The 20629-nt window shown below is 43.6% G+C and overlaps 1 protein-coding gene across 3 annotated transcripts; it reads right to left on the bottom strand.

Annotated features, from left to right (window-relative positions):
- Positions 1 to 49: 49 nt before the first annotated feature.
- On the bottom strand, positions 50 to 14292 carry myot (myotilin). Of its 3 annotated transcripts, XM_076738431.1 has the most exons (11): positions 14186 to 14292; positions 9641 to 9860; positions 8151 to 9184; positions 7358 to 7508; positions 6963 to 7064; positions 6167 to 6204; positions 5085 to 5223; positions 4735 to 4942; positions 4398 to 4563; positions 3813 to 3946; positions 50 to 2225 (listed from the first exon to the last, which is right to left on the bottom strand). In XM_076738431.1, exons 3-11 carry the CDS (start codon positions 9158 to 9160, stop codon positions 2083 to 2085), a joined length of 2091 nt encoding a protein of 696 aa, XP_076594546.1. In that variant the 5' UTR covers positions 9161 to 9184; positions 9641 to 9860; positions 14186 to 14292; the 3' UTR covers positions 50 to 2082. The 3 variants fall into 3 exon arrangements, with proteins under 3 accessions (XP_076594546.1, XP_076594548.1, XP_076594547.1); XM_076738433.1 differs by lacking the exon at positions 6963 to 7064; XM_076738432.1 differs by lacking the exons at positions 9641 to 9860; positions 14186 to 14292 and having other exon boundaries at positions 8151 to 9207.
- Between the last annotated feature and the right edge of the window lie 6337 nt (positions 14293 to 20629).

The raw sequence follows: 20629 nt of genomic DNA, 5'->3' as shown, positions 1-20629 counted from the left end.
CTATTTGAAAAAATACACACCAGAGGGCAAAGTCAATGTCACAGAAACTTTATTCCTCAGTCATCCAGTGATATGTAGAACATCTTACACAACAAATAGTACTTAGGAGGATACACACTAATACCTGCAGCTTCAAATCTCAACAGGAAGGACCTAACTTACCAAAACTATTCTGGTGCTTCAAGCAAATCCAACGTTTAACCCTGTTTGACCCAAACATGCTGACAAACTGCTGAAATATGACATGAAGGACCTTTAGCTCCAAGTGAGAGGCACTTCAAATGTTCATGTTTAAATGCAGTGCAGTGCATTTGAAGCAGTTGTGACCTAAACCTCACATCTTATGGGCAGACTGAGCTTTGGCCACACAGGGTTAAATACCAGATTTTCACTTTGCATGCAGATCCAGCCAAAAATGCCAGGTTTTCTGAAATTACTTTATGTCTGGCAGTAACAACAAACAGTTCCATGGTAAGCAGGCAACTCAAGCCTCTGACAGACTGTGGTCAGACAAGGAGAGTTTGGCAAATCTGGGCACAGGCTGACATACTGATACCTATTTTTCAACTGAACAGACTGAATCAATGATGCATACATGCACTGAAGGAGAAAAAAAACGGACTTTCTCCTTTTCACACTTAGTAAAAACATGTCTTATCTGCACTGCAGATGTGATAAAATGTAAACTTTTCTAAGTAAGTTAGGTCTAAGTGTTCTTTTGAGTGCAGGTCAGGTTGTGGTATCAGGATGGCAGCCTGTTGCTTTGTCCAACTCACTGACACTATACACCTCATGTGACAGCCTTTTGCAGACAGAGAGGGACAACTTAAAGTACCAACACTGATAACTAATAACTTCAAATAAATAGCTTCATTCACATACACTGGATATTAGGAACCAGCTTTAAAAACACATAATAGGCTGAATTTATACCACAGCGGATAATCTGAGCCGTAACCAACTGTGACCGAGCTGTCTTTAAGAGGTGGGGCTGGGGGTGGGGGGTTAGTTCAAAATCTGATTTTCTATTCCAGTACAGACACACATCATCAGAGGAAACAGCAGCTGTAATTCAGGGACAGAAACTTCAATTCTGAGGCTCACACACAAAATCATCCTGACTCAGGTACAAGCTGGAGGAGAGACGTGCAGGTGCTGCAGGACACAGTGACAAGCAGACGGCTGCCAGGGTTAAAGTGCACTGATGGATGATGGCAGTGCTGGATTGTGGGTGCTGTAGTTAATCTAGGTTGTTTCCTGTTTTCTAATCGAGACCATACACAAATGACAGCTGCTGACCCAGCACACACAGCGAGAGAGTTCAACAGAAGTAGAAATAAAGGTGCTGTTTGAGAGGCTCCTGTCGTCAGCCGTCTGTGGACAAAATGGTATCGTGGTTGGCGGCTGGGACAAAACTGGCAGAGGGGCTGACTCTGCCACACTGTATCCAGGTCTATTAATACATCCATGAGCCACACACTGCATTTTGCTGAGAGCAGTCCGGACAGGCAGAGGCTTACAGGCATGTATCAAACATGAGCTCTGCAGCCTTAAACAACAGACAGACGGGGACAGGACGGGCACAGCGGGGACAAACAGCGGCAGATGGACAACATGAGGTGTGATTACGGAAACGTTTCTGTCAAAGAAGCTGTCGAGTGCTCCTAATGCTTAAGTACGTAACGAATGGAGGATGGGTTGTTTTGAGCATGTTGTCGGGACAAATTTCAACTTCTTTCAACTTCAAGATGTAACAAACTACCTTAATCTTAAAAAATTGGCAAATGTACAACTGAATTTGTTCAAGAAATCTGAAATAATAGTGAACTATTACTCATCCTCCTCCTATTACAACACAAACACCAAAGTGCGGCTTGTTGAATGAACCCGACCTGGCTTGGCCTCAGAGGTTTCCTGAAACGTGTCCTCATCTGCTGCAGTGCTGTTACTCTGTATTCTGAACCAAAGCGTGATGAGTGCTGCGTCTGCCTGGACGTGACAGTGGATCCAGACTCCGGCCCAGTTTGAGCGCTCTGAGACGTGTGGTGGTGATGTGAGGATGTGACTGGGTTTCGCGTGGGTCTACAGCTCTTCGCTCTCGTACAGCGGGGCGGTGTGCTGGCCGGGGCTCTCCACGGTCACAGCGGGGATGTGGCTCAGAGAGGACAGCAGCTTCAGCGTCTTCGAGGCAGGGGGCGCCGTCTTCATGGGCGGGGCTGTGCGAGCTGCGAGCGAGCACAGGGAGGGGAGCTATGAATTCAATTTCACCTTCACTCATCAATTACACATGTACTCATATTATTAGAAGAACGCAGTATGAACATAGCTCTGTACTTTGACGAGAGTGGCATCTCTTAACTAAACTAGAAAAAACAAGTGGAGCTGTTGTGCTCGGATTCCATGTTTATTTACATTAATAATACGAATAACATCACTGATGATTTTACTGGTAGACGACTCAGGCTAAACATTCATTTCATGGCCGCTGTCTGAAGATAAGCCTTCTGCCTGCACGCTGCAGCACAGGACAGCGTGGCTCAGTGCCAGATACGGAGCAGACAGAGAGTCCACGGCTCCATGCTTCAACTGCTGTTTTCAAACTCACAAAACCACCAACTAGAAACTTTTGAGTTTCAAGCACCTGGGACCTGATGTGTTTCATGTGTGTACATGTCCTCTGTGGTGAGTCACTGTCAACAGTTACAGTAGACTGTATTTGTGTACGGCAACGATCTAGACTTAAAATGTACAAGTGCTAGGAAATATAAACCAAAGTAGACGTTTTAAAACAAAGAGCCCAGATAAAACCTCTGCCGTCTGACTCAGGTCTGAACACTGACACACAGCTGTACGCCAACTCACAAGACTCTTATCAGGGATGTGTTCCTATGGAGAAACCTGCTGTGGTTTTGAGAGGAAACTTGAGGTCAATGGATGAATCCAGGTTTCTGTTCTGATATACAGACCTGGAAAAGGTATTAACATCTACAAATACAGAACCAAATCGATGAAAATGATCAGAGGAGGTTGGTAGGATTGAATGTTTTTCAAATTGTGACATTTTATAGTGTGTTTTCTATTTAAATTTCATTTCATTTTGGTCTCATGAAACAATCAATTTGTCACTGTGTGTGTTTCTCGTGTCACAGCAGAGTTAAAAAGAGAGACTTTCCACTAACTTGCATCACAAAGAAGGTAGATAAGCACAGCTGTGTTTAAAATACAGCCTATGATCACCTGTACTGACACAAGCATGAAACACCCAACTGGCTTCTTTTCACTGTGAACTGTGAGGCTGCTGAGGCTCCATAATGTTACACCAAAGTCCTGATTAAATTAAAGACTGGATCTGAAACTCTTGCACAAACGGTGAGTAAACCCTGCGTCCCTCCAGTTCAGATGAAGCGGTCTCCCGTCCAGCTCAGGTGGAACACAGGCTCAGGTACTTTCTTTGTCAGCTTCCCCTCCACAGAGCAGATGGTGTGTTATGTGATCGAGCAGAAACCTAATAGCTGTGTTGTATTTTCCTCCGCTGAGCCCTCTCTCATCAGTGGATGGAGTCCATACTTATCTCTGTGACTTGGTGATTATGCAGTATTCTTGTGGAAGGCTAAACAGCTCCATGCCTCATATGTTCATCAAGTTTCCGCTCGATCACATAACACAGCATTTGTTTGACGTGTTCCAGGCTGCGGGGCTGGATTCACAGCATTCTCCATCTGCTGTTTGATTTTACAACCTGGGCTACTATGGTAACTACCGAGCCCTCTAAAGCAAATTTGCATAGAAAGATGAACACATGGTGGACTTACTGCCTACATCCAGCCTGGCGTTGCATGTGGACATGCCAGCTTCATTGATGGCAGAGAGAGTGTACCAACCGGCATCAGACTTCATCACCCTCTCTATCAGCAAGCACTGCCGCCCTGAGCCGTCCTGATACAGACTGTGGACAAACAAAGAGAAAGGTTCAAATGCTTATTTCATCACTGAGTTAAGTGGTGGTTGAATCGTCCTGATGCAGGCTGATCACTCAAAACAACAATGAAACAATTTGAAAAATAATGGCACACATAAACTGAGAAATCAAACAGCACATAATCAATTTCATATATTTTCACATGCAAGTCTATTTTGCTTCTTGTGTCTATTGTACTTTAGGACCTTCGAACAGGACAAGCTGTGCATGGGTGCAGTTTTCTAATACATGTATAGCTGTAACCTGCTGTCAGGGATCAGAACAACACAGTGACATTAACCTCTTCATTTTCAAACATGTTTTCATGATGTTACAACGCACATTACTTTACCTGTGCACATTCATCTTTCAAATCATGGCACTATTTCACATAGAGGAAGAGGAGTTTGGGGGAAATTAAGTACTTTAGTTGACCCACCTCATTCTGTTGGGGTCAATGCGCAGCATATCTTTATCTTTCTTCCAGAATAGCTGTGGAGGAGGAGAAGCGTCCACTTTACACTCTAACCTAACAGTGTCGCCCTCTAGAGCTCTGGAGTTCAACATCTTCTGGACAAAGGTGGGAGGACGGAGAGCCTCCTGGGCTGCAGAGAGGAAGAAGAGCAGGCACAGCACACATTAAGTTTGGACCCACCCTGAAGAGGAACTTTATCTGGTGCAGATTTTGTTGAATCAATTATGATTATTATTAAGCTTCACTATGATGTTATGCTATTCAAAACGAGCCTAAAAACAGGATGAGATGACATTTTTACCTAATACGTCGAGCCTCATGGAAAACCTGCTCTCCCCTGCTCGGTTCCTGGCCACACACTCATAGACTCCGGCATGGTGCACCGTGACGATCTCTATGATGAATGAGTGCATCCCTTTTTCACACACCAGCATCTTATGGTAGTCGTCTGGACGAATGGCTTTACCGTCCAGATACCAGCAGACGTCAGGAGTGGGGAGGCCTCCCACCTGGATTGAGAAGTTGCACTTTCATTCCCTCTTTATTTACCTTTGCATGGCTACACCATGACTGCTCTATGAGGGAGCCCCCAACCTTGTAGGAATACAGACTGGGTGTATCTTAGTGTAAAGGCATGTGTGTGTGATTCACCTTGAAGTCAATCCTACAGAAGCGTCCCTCCTCTACAGTGAGGTCTGGAGGGATCTGCAGGAAACGAGGAGCGTAACATTTCTCCTGGATAGCTGAGCCCTCATTTGCCCTCTCATCTGTCCCTGAGTGGTGCCTCCCCCTGTGGGGACAGAGACAGATTATTTATTCATTATTCACTTTCAATGACTGAATTTTACAGTCCACTGGTGACAGTGCACACACAAGCAACCATATTACTGCTGATTACTGCTCAGTTTCTGTCCTGAATGAGGACTTTTCTATCTTTCCTGACAAGTTGGAGTTATAAGACACTCTGTAGATTTAGGAATACCCATTTCTACCTCAAAGCCCGTGAAAATGGTGCAATGTTGCAAGATGATAAAATGATGATGAAAAACATGAATGATGATAAATGACAACGAAAATCTAAATCAGTCATTTAGATTTGCTTACATACAATAAAAAAACCCTGTCAGTCATTATAATGAGAAATCGTCTCAACATAATGGATTAGTATCTCTAAAACAATCACTGAGTCAGTATGTTGACTTATAATGACTGACAGGGTCTTTTTTTCCATCACATTGTCAGAAATGGATTTTCAAGAACTCTAGAGAAACAAGTAATAAATGTATGGAAATTAAGTAATTTAAAAGATCAACATGGATACAAGTGAACCTATTGCAGCCCAATGGATTGGGCTATCACACTTACACATACATACAAGATTTTAAAACTATAACATTAAATGACTGTTTACATGGATGCTTCTGTGATGCAGCCTAAATGTATCATATGCATGACTGTGCAGAGCAACTTGAGACTCGGCTACCTCACTCAAATGGACAGAGACACCATGTGTCAAATATTTATGAGCTGGACAAACCTGAAAATCAAAATGAGCATCATTTTTAATCCATCCATTTCTAAAAGATTGATTTTGTTTTACTACTGCATAGATGGAGTAAATACTGCCATGCTGGGTGGAGATCTCACAGGCAAATCAAGGCTCAGGGTTCTGATATTGACTGGAGTCCTGGGTTAATGATTATGAGCAGTACTGATACATAAATGGTATTTACCATAGTCCACCTGTGTGTCTTCCTTCTGGTGAGTCTGGCTGCAAAAGAAAACACATTGATGTAAGCAGAGGTAATCACAGGTTTGAACTCTGGAAACTAACTGATCAACAGGTTGACAAAATGCCAGGAGGAGAACTGTGTGTGTGTGTGTGTGTGTGTGTGTGTGTGTGTGTGTGTGTGTGTGTGTGCGCATTCTGACACAATGGTCCTGTTGTCACCAGTGAAAGGGGCTCGTTCTCAGAAAGCAGGCTAGAAATAGCCGCTGACAAACATCGTTGGCTTCAGAGGACGTGGGTGTGTATGTACATGCATGTGTTGTGTGTTGGTGCTGTGTGTGAAAGAGAGAGAGAATAGAAGGTGCAAAGCCCTGTGAGCGACAGAGGCTTTTTGACAGAACAATCCTACACACACACACACACACACACACACACACACACACACACACACACACACACACAGAGTGCAACAGGTCAAAATGACAGCATGAGACAGCTCACTGGGGCTGCTGATTATACTGCCAGGCTTTTCTAACTTTGTGCTCGGGAGCCCATCAGGAGGCCCTGAGAGGGGAACGGGCTCCCTGTGCAGCCATTGAAACCCAAATGACAGTAATAATGTGTGGTCTTTACTTGATAGCAAAATGAAAGCTAATGGGTTTTGGACCAGAGCCAACATAAATGCAGCACTGCAACACACACCAGAAGAATCTGAAACACACTGTTGTAAAGGCTGAGCTGGAAGGATTTTTTGTGATGATTATGGTGTCCCCTAACTAAACCAAAGTTTTCTGCCATACCTGGTCGAGTTGTGAGTCTGAAAGATTGTCTTGGTCAAACATGTAGGTGGCGTTGTCTGGACCCAGCAGCCTACGAGCCATACGCTCCTCATAGGATAGTTTCTGTCAAAATTGAAGCTTTAACTGTTAAAATGTCAGGTTTCACAGACACACACACACATACACAGACACAGACACAGACAGACACAGACACAGACACAGACACACAGACACACAGACACACACACACACACACACACACACAAAGTGTGCTGTGATTTAGGTTCAAACAGGCACACACTGTGTCAGCGTGAATGGGTTGGAGTGTGTTGTGTGTTAGTGGAGGGGTCTTTTCTTTGATGAATGAAATGTAGGATTCTTGCACTTCCAACACAGTTTGCAGGACACACACACACCTGACTGTTTCTCCTCCTGGCCTCTTTTGATCGCAGCTTCTTTTCCAGATCCTGGATGAGGGCGTCTTTGGAGCCCTGGATGTCATCATCTGTAGAGCGAGAGGAAGAAGGCCGAGGCGCTACAGCCTTCTTCAGGATGGGCTTGGGAAGGCTGGCAGACAGGGAAGAAAGATAAATGAGGGAGTGACACAAGTTAAAAAGAGCAAGAAGAAGACAGCAAAGATGAAGAAGAGAGGACTCCAAACTAAACAAACTACTAATAGATGCTCTTAAATGCATTTAATACAGAGACTGCAATGAGTTCCCTCCATGAACTGTATGTGTAACACCATGGATTGCCCATAAGCCTGCACAAATAAGTCAGTCACTTCTATGATTTTATAATTTCAGGTTTGTTCATGTTATTTTCAACTCTAAAAAACATTTAATTGGTGACCACTCTGAATGCTAACAGCAGTGCAGCTGGCCTGCTGTGGACAGAAACAGTCTGTGGAGGATCTTCTCAATCATCCAGGTGGTATAACATCTGCAGAAAGTTGCACTTAAATAACTGGAATCTCCACTAACATGCACCAGTAAGTACAGTTCACGTACTGTTAAATTATAGTAAACAGCAAACAAGTGGTGCCTCTCTGTTTAGGGAGAGTTTCTCCTGTTTGACACACACACACAGACATCTGTCCTCTCTGAATACATATATACATTTTGCTCCTCAAAGCTCCTTCTGAAGTGTGGAGAGCTGGCACTTGACCGTAACAGTACACATGCCAAACTGATATATACTGTGACTCACATGTTTGGCGTCCCCTTATAGCTGGTGGGCAGGGAGACCACAGCAGGCGGTGCTCTGCTCTGACTGCTGGGAGTGCTGGGCTGTGGGAGAGAGGAGGACGAGGAGGAGGAGGGAAAGAGAGGGGAGCGAGGCAGGGAAGGGGACACTGGGAGAGGCTGTTGAGGCAGGGAGGAAAGAGTGGAGGAGGCCCTGATGGGGAGGAGAGGGCTGGAGGGGGGGAGTGGGGAGCGGGAGGGGGAGGTGGAAGGGTGGGGAAGGTTGGAGTTAGGAGACAGCTTGGAGGAGGAAAAAGGGGAGAAGGCGGACTGGGAGGGCAGCACAGAGCAGAGGTACGCAGCGGATGCTGACATGGTCTCCTGGTTTGCTGGTAGGGTGGCACTGCCGAGGCCAGTGGCACTGGGGACGCTGGGGGTGAGGGTTATGGTGGAACGCATGGTGGTGCGAGGGAGGGAGGAGGAGGAGGCTGAGAGAGGGGAGGAGGAGGTGGTGGAATCAGAGGGACTGAGCAAGGGGGCAGTGGAGGAAAGAGGAGGTGCAGCAGAGAAGGCCGGGGTGGAAATTGGAGAGCTGAGACTGGATGAGGAGGGAGAGGACTTGCCCGTGCCATTGGCCTGGGTCTGGGTCTGGATCTGGATCTGGGTCTGGGTCTGGGGCTGGGTCTGGAGCTGGGGCTGGGCGACAGACTGGGTTTGACTGAGGCTTAGTGATTGAAACTGTGACTGGGTCTGAGACAAGGACCTGGACACTGATTGAGTTTGAGAAAAAGACTGACTTTGTGTTGGCATCATTTTAGTTTGACTCTGTGTGTCCGGAACATTTGGACTCTTTTGGGGACTGCTGAGGTTCTGTTGGGAGTTATTTTGGTTCTCCTGGGCCTCCCTCAGAACACTTTCATAGCTGGGTGCCTGGAAGGAAGGCTGCGATTGAATAAAATGCCTCGGTCGCTCATAGTTAAAGGCACTGGGAGGGAAGGCGCTGGGAGTGAAGGTAGGCAGGTCCGACAGGTTCATGTTGTTGCCTCCTGACTGGGAGGACTGGAAGGGAGAAGACACACAGATTGACAAACAGTGAATCGGTTGGATTTCTACTATTTCTGAGTGTAATAACAGGTGAAATTCAGAAACATTCACACCTCTCCATTTGCTGGAATAAAGCTAATTAGCATGCTTATCGAATGTCAAATGTGGCTAATTTTGAAAACACATTCAAAAGAATATTCAAGGTGTAATTAAGAGGGTCAGTGTCAGGGAACTGGTTTGCTCTAGTCAACTAATGTCTGTTATATTTCCTTGTGTTCAAAATTAGCTAGAATTACCACCAGCCTTACCACCAACCTTTCAAGCTGCAGTTTACATTCAACTCTGTCCAGTGAAGAATTTGAAGGAATTTGATAAAAAGCCTTTTAAACACATCAACTCACACGAAACAGAAAGTAGTTGCAAATATTAACAACTCAGACAGCACGGCAGTTTGATAAGAAATGTTCTTACAGTGAAACTGAGCTTGCTTGGGGTGAACAGCTTGGGTGTTTGGGTTGTCTCCTTGACTTGGGTTGGTGGTAGTGGCGAGGGTGGAGGGGGAGGGCTGGGCGTACAGGCTCGGACAGTGACTTCTGGTGACCTTTGTCCCTCTGAGCTCAGGGCACTCTCCTCCTCCCTGCGACCAAGGCGTTCTTCAGAGAAGTGGTTGGTCGGCTGAGGCTCTGGAAAACTGAAAGACAGAAACAGACATGTTAGCAACAGTTTGAATACATTAAAAACCAGAGAATCAGTGACACTGATGGGTAACAAACAGTTACAGTTGTGATAAAAATTTTGTTAAGTTCCCGAAGCTAAAGGGATTTTATCCATGACAATCCCCTGATCACCATGCAGCTCAAAACTAGTGTCAGCTCTACAAAGAAATAATACCAAGGTCCAGAGACCCTAAACAGTTGTTGTTACTAAGTATAGGAGTGCAAACATCCAATTGGGTAAAAGTTGAGTGCTTGCATGCAGGAGAACTACAACATGACGTATGGGTCCTCTGATAAATAGATTAAAGTGACATGGATTGAGGCTGCACAGCAGACAAAATGTTCATTGCATGTCCTTTATCTCTCAGTGGTTGCCACGTTCCACACTGATCCAACACTGATTCTGCTGATGTTTACAATGTTTACAACCTTTTACCATCAACATGTTAACAGGTGAGCAAAATTATAAAGTGTCTTTAACTACAAAATCTATACTCCACTAAGGCTGCCATTGTACTACAGGGACTGTCTAATGAGAGTAACAGATTTTCAGCCCACTCAGTAGTCTTCTTCCTGTAATACCAGGCCTGGCTGGTCCTCCACTTTTCTAATAGGAAAGAATGTTGTTCCCATGACTACCACGTAGTCTGGGCTACGCAGGAGCATAATGACAATAGCAGTCTCTCTGTTCGCTCGCTCTCACACACTCATTTACGTATACACACTGCCTCACTGTTTTTCTGCGTTTCTCCTGGTCTCCTGAGGGCACAAGACAGTTTTTGCCAGCCAGCATCAGCTGACCTACAGTTTGAAATACAGTGACGGACAATCACGTTTTTTACCCTACGTGTGCCTAAATCCTTTGACTGAGGAGTGGAAAATGGCAAAAAGGAGTTGAGAAAAGGATAGGAAGAGTTTAGAAGGAGAATTTGGATTCTATACCTCGCAGTTTACAAGTAATGACCAAAACGTAAAGTGTTTGCTGAGGTACCGTCCACACTTATTGCTTCTGTCTTGAGCCAAGGTCTTAGTTTGACTGAACGTGTTAAAGGGACAGTTCAAGTGACCATGACAAGATCTGACTGGGACATTTTACAGGTGAAAACTTGTCAGTGCTTTTTGGCAGACATACCATGTACTAGAAACTGTTTCTACATTACCTGAAACATATTTTGGTCCATATATACACCAACACTAGTGTACTGGTCAGGCATATAGCAGAAAGACTAAAGGTGTTACTAATAACATTAATGACATTTAACTGTCCCACTACTGTAAGTTATTATGATGAGGCAGCATACACAATACCAGGGTCCTGTAAGTGTCACACCTAAATGTGATGCAGCAACGAGTGATGCAATCAAATCCACCTGTCACTGACAAGTCAATGTGAGTAAATCTAACATACACAGACACCAACGTGGGGAACCCAAAAGCTCTAAGACGTGTCATCACTTTAACATCTTATCTACTTCTATGCTTGTTTATTCTTTTCAATGATCAGCAACAGTGAGCCTGATCATTTAACACTGCTGTTTAACCCTGACTCATGTTTCTACCTCTGCACACGGCTAAATGATCATATTCAATGGAGCACGTGTTGTATACACTACATGTGAGTGATATCAGTCCGTGTTCAAGTGTTTGACTTAGTGATTGTGTGATTAATGTGTTGATTAGTATGTGTTTTACTCTGTGCTTTAAATGCTACTATGTGAGAGTAATGAGTGTGTGTGTGTCTGTTTGTGCGTCTGTGTGTGTGTGTGTGTGTGAGAGAGAGAGAGCGAGAGAGAGAGAGAGAGAGAGAGAGAGAGAGAGAGAGAGAGAGAGAGAGAGCATTTGTATGTGTATTTATGTTTGTGTCATTAAGTGGGCATGGCTATATTGGTCTTGGAATTCGGACATCAGCTGGCAGGTGCAGACCCTCTACTGGTGACCCAACCCTTTTAATATGCACACACACACACACACACACACACACACACATACACACACACACACACAAGATCTGCATGGCATGGTGGGTAGGAGCATGCTAAGCTGTCCTTAGTCCTCTGAATGACCGGTGACAACAGAGAGAAAACAACATGAATCTAGTGAGCGTTTGGAAAATAAAAGTCTCCGCTGCATCAACTTTCATTCAGAAAATACTTTGATACTGGGCGGTGAGACAAAATGCATCATTTTCACTGTGAGAGAGATTATGAATGAGCATTGTTTTCTTTATTCACTTGTCCATTTATCTGTGTACCTGACGATCACAGACTAAACTAGGTTCATTCTAATGAAACCTGGACAAATCAAGCATCTCTCCACTCCGTTAGACCTTTTTCAGCATAGTACTGATCAACACAGCAAGGTTCAACGACAGTAATCTACCTTCAGCTCAACAGAAATCATTGCAAAATAGCTTTCCTGTTACATGTTGTGCATTTTATCTTAACAGAACATATTTTGGTGTTCAATAGTTGAAGACTTTTCATCATTTTACGATGCCATTTCACCAAATGTTGGTGGCAGCCAGTCAGAGTGAGACTCTGAGAAAGGCAGAGGAAGGAAAACACTTTGTTTTACAAAATCTCTCTTAGACGTGCAAGAAATGTCACACTAAATGTCTTCAAGAAAAAACACAATTTGTTTTCAGTTTAAAGTAATCTTTACTCCCCCCTAAACTACATCATCTCATTGTTTATCTGAGATTGTTGTTTTTATAGCAAGGAAAAAGTCCAAACCAATAGACGCAACTTGTGTTGCAGATAATCCAGTTCCTCTTTCTCAAATAATCAATGAAATAATTAGATAAACTTCAAGTTGGCCAGAGAACCTCAACATGATCTCAAAGGCCAGACCACTGCCGACAGTTTGTGAACAACTGTTGTTGTTTGCGGCAGTGAAGAAGGAGAAGGGGGCTTTCTGAAGGACACAGACGCCATGTCTGCACTTCACATTACACATGAGATCACAGCCCTGGACCCTGATATAGAGTGGACACATTACACTCAGTCAAACATACTTCACACCTTGAAACACTCACTGCTTCTGAATATGAACCAAAGTATGAAGTCAAAGTTAGAGACATACTCAGCGGACAGTATCAAACACCAAAGATCCAAAAGCTCAAGAGACACAATTTTACGTCATACAGCATCTGTGGTGGGCTTCTCAAATGTACAATTTTTCATCTGCTTCCTTCAGTGGGGATGACATTTTTCCATTCCACATGACTGCACCTGAATGCACCAGGCTAGTTCAATCAGTCACTTCAGACTCACACTGTTTTGTTTGTATTCCCTCACACGCAAATTACATAAAATCATTTTCACCAAAAGACTACTAAATTCAATCTAGAAATGGGAAACACTGCTCAGAGCTACCTAAAATTTGACAAGACAAAAAAAACAAAAAAAAACACAGTATCACATGTCCCATAATATGAGCTCTTTTGTATGACTGCTAGTAAACTGTTAGCTCGGTCTGAAGGACACACAGCTCATACTACCACTTCACAGATGAGCTCATGGCCCTTTCTAAGGTACCACTTGGTTAAAGTATGGGCTGTCTGGCATGCAGCAAACGACTCAACAGCACAATAAAGACACATATTTATGGTGGATCGTTGGAGCAGCTCCAGAGGATCCTCAGAAAAGTGAGGGATAGGTTAATATCATATTTCAGTTCAGTTAAGGTAAATTAGATGTTTGTGGAGATGTGCCAGACAGTCATAAATCCCTACCTGAAGTGCAACAGGCGTCGACTTTACTGTCACATCAAATTAAAACAAAAAACCTAAGCCAGCTAAAACCTCAGTTTCGACAGACAGACAAATAAATAAATAAACAAACAAACTTTGGAGGACTTCAGCTAAACTTTTACCAAACTTTAAAGACAACAGAAAGTTTGTTATGGGAGCATGAACCAGTAGCCGACGTTTTTCCCCGACTGTTTCAAGAAAACAATGAATGTCGTCGTTAGCTAACGTTATGTTAGCATAACTGAAATTATCTGAAAGTTATTTATTCCTAACCTGCTCCAAAGAGCACCAAGCCAATGACACAAACCCCCAAAATAGACTAAAGTCCACTTTCCGAGCGCTCTAAACATAGTTTGACCTTTTAAAGAGGACATAGCATATTACGTTTCCATGACATAAACAGGGAAGGAAAACTGGCTTGCTTAAACATTAACGTCAATGAAAAAATAAATATAGAGGTCAAAAGTGTGGCGCCAAACGGCGAAAAAGTCCCGGCAGGTTGAAAAGGCAGCGGCTCACTGAGCAGCGACAGGACGGACATTTTCTTACCTCGCTGAACGTTTCTGCACCTCTCTGCTTTCACCTCAGTATGAATGAAAGTAAACTCGTCCCTGCGTGGAGCTCAATCCAAACTCCGGCATGAAGCAGGAGGCTGGAGTGCAACAGGTGACACCGCGCGCTCACGACGGGTACGAGGAGAGACGGGAGCGCGCGGGTCCAGCTCATTGCTCGAACGGTCCAAAAGCTCAGCATCGTCATCATAGCCGCATCTCTGTTCAACCTCTGTGGTCCAGTGTGCACACGGCTGCTATTTGACCGGACGCGTCACCTTTATCAAAAGTATTTTTTATTAATTCAGTCTCGAGCACGTCTCAAGAGCTGCGTTTCTTTTCCTCACTGAATTAATATAGTAGCTTCATCATTATCATTAAGTTAACAGTTGGTCCCATTCGATAAATCTCGAGGAGAAGGAAAAAACAAAGAAAGAAAGGCTGGCTGAAAGAAAGAAAGAAAGAAAGAAAGAAAGAAAGAAAGAAAGAAAGAAAGAATTGGCTGGTTCTACACTTTTAGAATAATACAACAGCGCCCTCGTCTGGATATAAAGGGGAACTACAACAACGTAAAGCGTACAGTGTACAAGAACTACCCACTACATTATAACAAAATAAATGATGAAACCAGCAAAGGAGTCAGTGATTGAATAGACGAAAAGACAAATACACACGTATAAGTCTCTTTTCTAAAGTCAATAAAATCTGAAATTGGAATCAGACTTTTTATGCAACATTTCAGTGATTGATACAGACTTGCTGAAGAACTGCACTGCGAGTTGTCGAAGCTTCAACTGGTACATCAACTGTGTGGCAAAGTAAAAATAACAAGGGCAAGGGGTCAGAGGTCGTTCCTGCATGTGAGTGCTCTTGTTTGCTGTCGTACACAGTGAACACAGAAGTACACCACTGAAATAATGGTGTGTGCATAAACAAGTAGGTTAGAGTGTTACATAATGTTTATAGAGGCTGATGAGTGTGTGTGTGTGTGTGTGTGTGTGTGTGTGTGTGTGTGTGTGTGTGTGTGTGCGTGCACCATCTACTCACTCTGCAACAGGGATGTTATCTTCTTGCGAGCCATCAGGCCACTCAGGAGGGGGGAGGCTCATGGGGTCGGGCAGCTCAGAGGGAAAGTCCTCGTTGCTCTTTCTGGAGGAGGAAGTCTCCTGTTGGAACGCCGTCTCCTTTTCCTGTCTGAGAGAAAGCGCTTCCTGCTGACGAACAGCCTCGATCTCCAGCTGCTCCTCCAGGTCTGGACGGCGGGGCGCAAAGCAAGAGACTCATCATTTTCTTTGGAAATGCAGTCCAACAGGTGAACTTGTAGTTGATAAAATTGTGGTAATAAAAAAAAAGGACGTCTAACCGTTGTAAACGTCCAGGATTGCCGAGCAGGAGACGGTGCCGAAGGAGTTGAGGGCCACACATTTAAACAGGCCAGAGTCTTCCGGGAAGGCCTCTGTGATCACCAGTGTGCACAGCTCCTCTGCAGAGAGACACAAGAACATAAATGCAGCTTTTCATTTAATAGAAATCTTCTAAACAAGATCAAAACAGCAGAACCTTTCACTTATAGAAATACACTCAGAATTTCAGACCAAATGAAGGACTCATGCTCAGTAACTGATTTACTGTGATTGTGTCCCAAAGGCTTTGGAGAGTTTGTGTCTGTCATATTCTATTACAATTACCTCACTCACTCTGCTCACTTTTGGCATAAATAGTTTGAGAGTATGTTTGTTATACGTGAAAGACACGTGTGCTGTAAAGGTTGTAAGCTGATGTGGCTGAAAACAACCAATCAATGAGGCACTTTCACCACCCACTGACAGCACAGCTTCAAATATGGTGTGATAATGGAAGCATGTAGCAGGCCAAGGCCTTGTACCTGTGGTCCCCGACCTCTTTGGCTTGTGACTCCTGAAAATGAAGCAATGCCTAACCCCTCATCACAGACATGCCAAGGCAACACAACACAATTATCAGAGGGAAAAGAATAGCTGAAGGACTTGCTTTTATTTTTGTGAATACATATTATGAAATCAAGTGAGGCAGAAAATGAGGGAAGTGTAACTTAGATAAGGGCATGACATGAGCTGTGAAATCCTGTGGGGTTTGTTTCATTCTAAAGATTATTATGTCCATTTTTTTTCTCTAAAACTGAGAATAAAATGAGAAAAACAATTTTCTGATTATTTTTCTCTTCTTCTCCTTTTGACCTCTTAGATTTAATTCTGTACTCCCCGCCCCCTCCTCATTAAAACCATTAATATATGACCAAGATTCTGTGCTTACCTGGCACTGATGCAGAGCTGGCCTCTGGGGAAACGAGAGGAGAGAAAAGTCATTTTTTAAACCAAACTCATCAGCATATAGAAATCACAGCTGCCATACATCTGACACAAATCACTAAGCAGCTCAATGAATGAAGGAGATTTACTTTCATGTAATAATATTGGCACATAAGGAGTCATTTGTGATATAATGTTGAAGTTAACTGTTCATGTAGCTTCATGAATCTATAGAAACACAACATTCAAACACTTTTATTATTCAACCATCTATCAGGTCAAAGCTGAGTTGCTGAATTTCACACGTCCAACTCGTACCACTCCACTGATAAACAACACACTCACTCTTGCGCAGTATCCTAAAATCATCAGAGTCCAGTATTTGTTCGTCCTCTCTGTACCACATGACCTGCAGGGGGGGAGTCCCCCTCAGTCTGCACTCCAGGACCACCAACTGACCCTTCACTGTGGACACATCGTGGAGGCACTGTGGTGGAGGAGAGGAAGACAAATGCAGAGATGGAGAAGTGGAAAAAAGACAGAGGAAGAGATTGTCTCAGAGGATGTTATTGTAATCAGTGATCTTCCATTTCATTCAAGCATTTCCCTCATTTTCTTTTTCCATTTTGCTCTACACTGACAGTATAAACCGCTCATATGTGAAAGTAGAATAAGTGTGTTTTACCTTAACGAAAGCAGGAGCCACTCCATTCCCTGAATACTGCTGGTTGTAGATGGGACTCTGAGTCTGGAAATGAAAAATAACATGTTCAACTAAACTTGTTTGGCAATCATTTTACTTATTTGTTTACTTTTTAAAGAGTGACTGAGCATTAAATCCAATTTTTAAATCAGTCACTTCTTGTAGTGTTAATTACATCCCGTGCTCCACATCCAAAGTTCAAGGCAATGTCACGCTCAAGCTCACCTCCCGGAAGAATCTTCTACAAATCTGAGTTCAGTTTGTAACATCTATCAAATGATCAAATGAAATGATGATTCGTTATTACCCTCTGAGGGCTCACACACAGGGGCTGCACCAGGCTGGAGTGTCTCTGAGCGAGGAAGGTGGAGGAGGAGGAGCTGGAGGAGCAGGAGGAGAGCTCCCGAGAGGAGGAGGAGGAGGAAGAGATGGTCAGGGACATGGTGCTGGTCTTCTTCTGCACCCTCTGGACGCTACACAGTCACATACCAGCAGTGATTACGAAATGATTTTATCTGCTTATGCTAGTATTATTCATTATTGTGATCTTGTGTGTGTGTGTGTGTGTGTGTGTGTGTTTGTCTATGTGTGTCTAACTTACTGTGCCATCTTTCAGGCGTTCCAGGAGGCAGTGACAGAGGTTGTTCTACTCTCTACAAAGACAGAGGCAGAGAGTCACACGTTACGCTCCCTCCCACAGTGTCTTTTCCATTGTGAAGGGTTTTGAGAGCATGCTGGGTCAGCCAAGTCTTTCCTTGCACAGTAAAAGTTTTCTTTCTCATGAGGGACACATAGATTTTTGTTTGCTCAAATTCAGCTTTTCTTTGCAAGACAGTGTGGGTCATCACACACAGACACAAACATAAACAGCATGTAACATCAACAAGGTATTTAGCATAAATCTGAAGCCTGACACAGGATAAAAACACCTAATGTGGAGGTTTCTGTGGTGGTCCTGATGTATACGTTTCACCAGAAGTCTCTTATAATCAAACAATGTGAAAAGCTGAAGAACATAAGGGATACGGAGTACGAAGAAGAGTGAAGAGAACAGCTTGCTGTTGGAAGCTTACTTCTACAATCTGCACTGCACGACAGAAACATGGCTGCCTTGATATCCAAATCCAATTTTCATCCAGTTTCTCTTTGTATGGGTGTAATAATACAGCCGATGTATTTGCTGAAAAGTGCATGTGTCCAGCCCTTATTTTGACATATTCAGTCATCTTTGTCATGTCTGATGCTGTAACAGATGTGACTGAACCCCATCCACTCCCATTTGCTATCTGCCCACTTCCTTGTCTGGCCACAAACACACACACACACACACACACACACACACACACTCGCACGCACGCACGCACGCACGCACCCACAATCAGGCCAACAAATTCATCACTTCCTACCTGTCAGATCACTGTGAACAACAGTATGGGGTGTTGCAGCTAATTGAAAGTACATGGAGTTTTTCATCGTTTCACACCCACAAATCCCAGCCTGCTGTCCTCTGCGGCTGTGTGTCGGGCCCAGAGAAGGAGCTGACAGAGGAGGCTCAGGTTCAGGTTTCCAGGCTAAATTAAACTCTGCCGCCTCCTGAGCACAGCAGAGACTCTCTGACCTGAGAAAAATCTCTGTGTCTCCATTAACAAGACACACACAGACAAACAGTGGAGGGTAAAGCTTTCCTTCACACCACATCTTTGCTTCCGCTCTGCCATTAACCTCCTTTGTTTGAGTTTATCTGCTCTGTCTGTCTGTCTGTCTGTCTGACTGTTTGTCAGTGGAAGTGCTATATAGGGATCACTAACAACAGCACAGACTAAACACTGTCTAAACTAGAGGATTGCAGCTTAAGAGGAAATAGCTGCAGCATGTACAACATCCATGTGCACATCCAGTTTTCCCCTCAGATAATCACTCCCAGCAGGTGTGCTTGTGTGTCTGGTTGAAGTCTGTTGTCGATAAAACAACAGCTGCTGCTGAACCCTTCATATCAATTGTCTTTCTGTTACATAACTGAAGGATTTATAGCAGCGGCAACAAGCTGCATTCACCCAGCATTACCAGTGTGTTGCCTGGCAATAGACAGACATGCAGGAAGTGGTGGAAAAGTTCACTGATGACCCAAACAAGCGCACAGGTTTTATGAAGTCAAATTATGATGCTGTAAGTGTTCAAGTTAAGGGGTTACAATTGAGGATACAACGAGAGACAGGTTTGAAAAAGACCTGTCAAAGCTGACGGAGCAGCAGGCAAGATTTCTTCACTTTCAGTCTCGTCTAGTTTTGGTCAAGCCTCCAGTTTGTGCTGCAGGCTTTCTGTGCACAGAGACAACTTGGGTGACATCACCATGACATCACCAGGGTTTAATTTTTTTACTTTATTTATTTTTACTTACTCCTCCCAAGGCACAGAAAACATTATACAGCTGAGTCGTTGACCTCATGATGAGTGAACTGAGCTCCATGTCTAAAATCTTTTATAGCAATTCAAGGTCTGATCCCATCACATAACACATAATACTCACTGACTGTACTAATTAATTTTATATACAACTAAAGTTCAGAGGTGGATGATACTGGCTGAGCCCACTGTAGTCCCTGACTGACCCAATAAACTCCACTAGTGACCTTGAGTCCAGTGTGAACCTGCAGCCTGCTGTTCATTCCTCATCCATAATTTAAGAAACACATTGTACTCAGAGATTGACAGCACAAAAACATGCCCACCTGCAGGGTTCATACTTGCCTGTCTGGTTACAGCAGCGGAATTGTTACAATATAATCTGTATATATGAACTGACTGATTTTAGACCTGGTTCTTACTGTCTAATGGTCATTAGACTAGTCACAAACGGAAGATTTAGGGTTTTCATTTAGCATTTTGATTTGTTTCATGTCTGCCTATGAAGGTGGAAATCAAACTCATCCTGTGTAAATACACAACATAACACAACAAACAGATGTTCAGCCATTGCAGGTGAGTAATTTGACCTGTGGCACACAACTCTGGAGTTTATGTGTCACTGAAGAATAATGGCTGTTATTTTAAGCACTGCATGTCCCCCTGGGACAATGTTCATCATCCCACCTGTTCTGCTACACACAGGAAAGAGTGAAGAGTGCTGCCCTTCTTGCATGCAGATAGACGACTGTAACAGAACCACAATACACACGGTATAAGCAGCAGCTGGAAAAAAAAAAAAAAAAAAACTGTCAAATTTGACTAAAAATGGGCCATCACATTCTGGATTTTAGCTGCTGGTCTACTTAGTTGCAATAATTCATTTCACATGTTACACATCTTGTTGCTGGTGTTATTGTTGATGTTGTCTTGGAAAATGTGCATGTTTAGCATAGAGGTTTTTGCATTGACAGCAGTATTATGTAAATCATGGCAATGCTTTATGCAAATTCCTTTATGTGACTTAATCATTTCAGCTTGAAGACCT

Source organism: Chaetodon auriga, chromosome 9, assembly GCF_051107435.1.
Source record: "Chaetodon auriga isolate fChaAug3 chromosome 9, fChaAug3.hap1, whole genome shotgun sequence".
Lineage (NCBI taxonomy): Eukaryota > Metazoa > Chordata > Actinopteri > Chaetodontiformes > Chaetodontidae > Chaetodon > Chaetodon auriga.
Note: the sequence above shows the minus strand (reverse complement) of the source record. Positions and strands in the feature narration are given on the sequence as shown.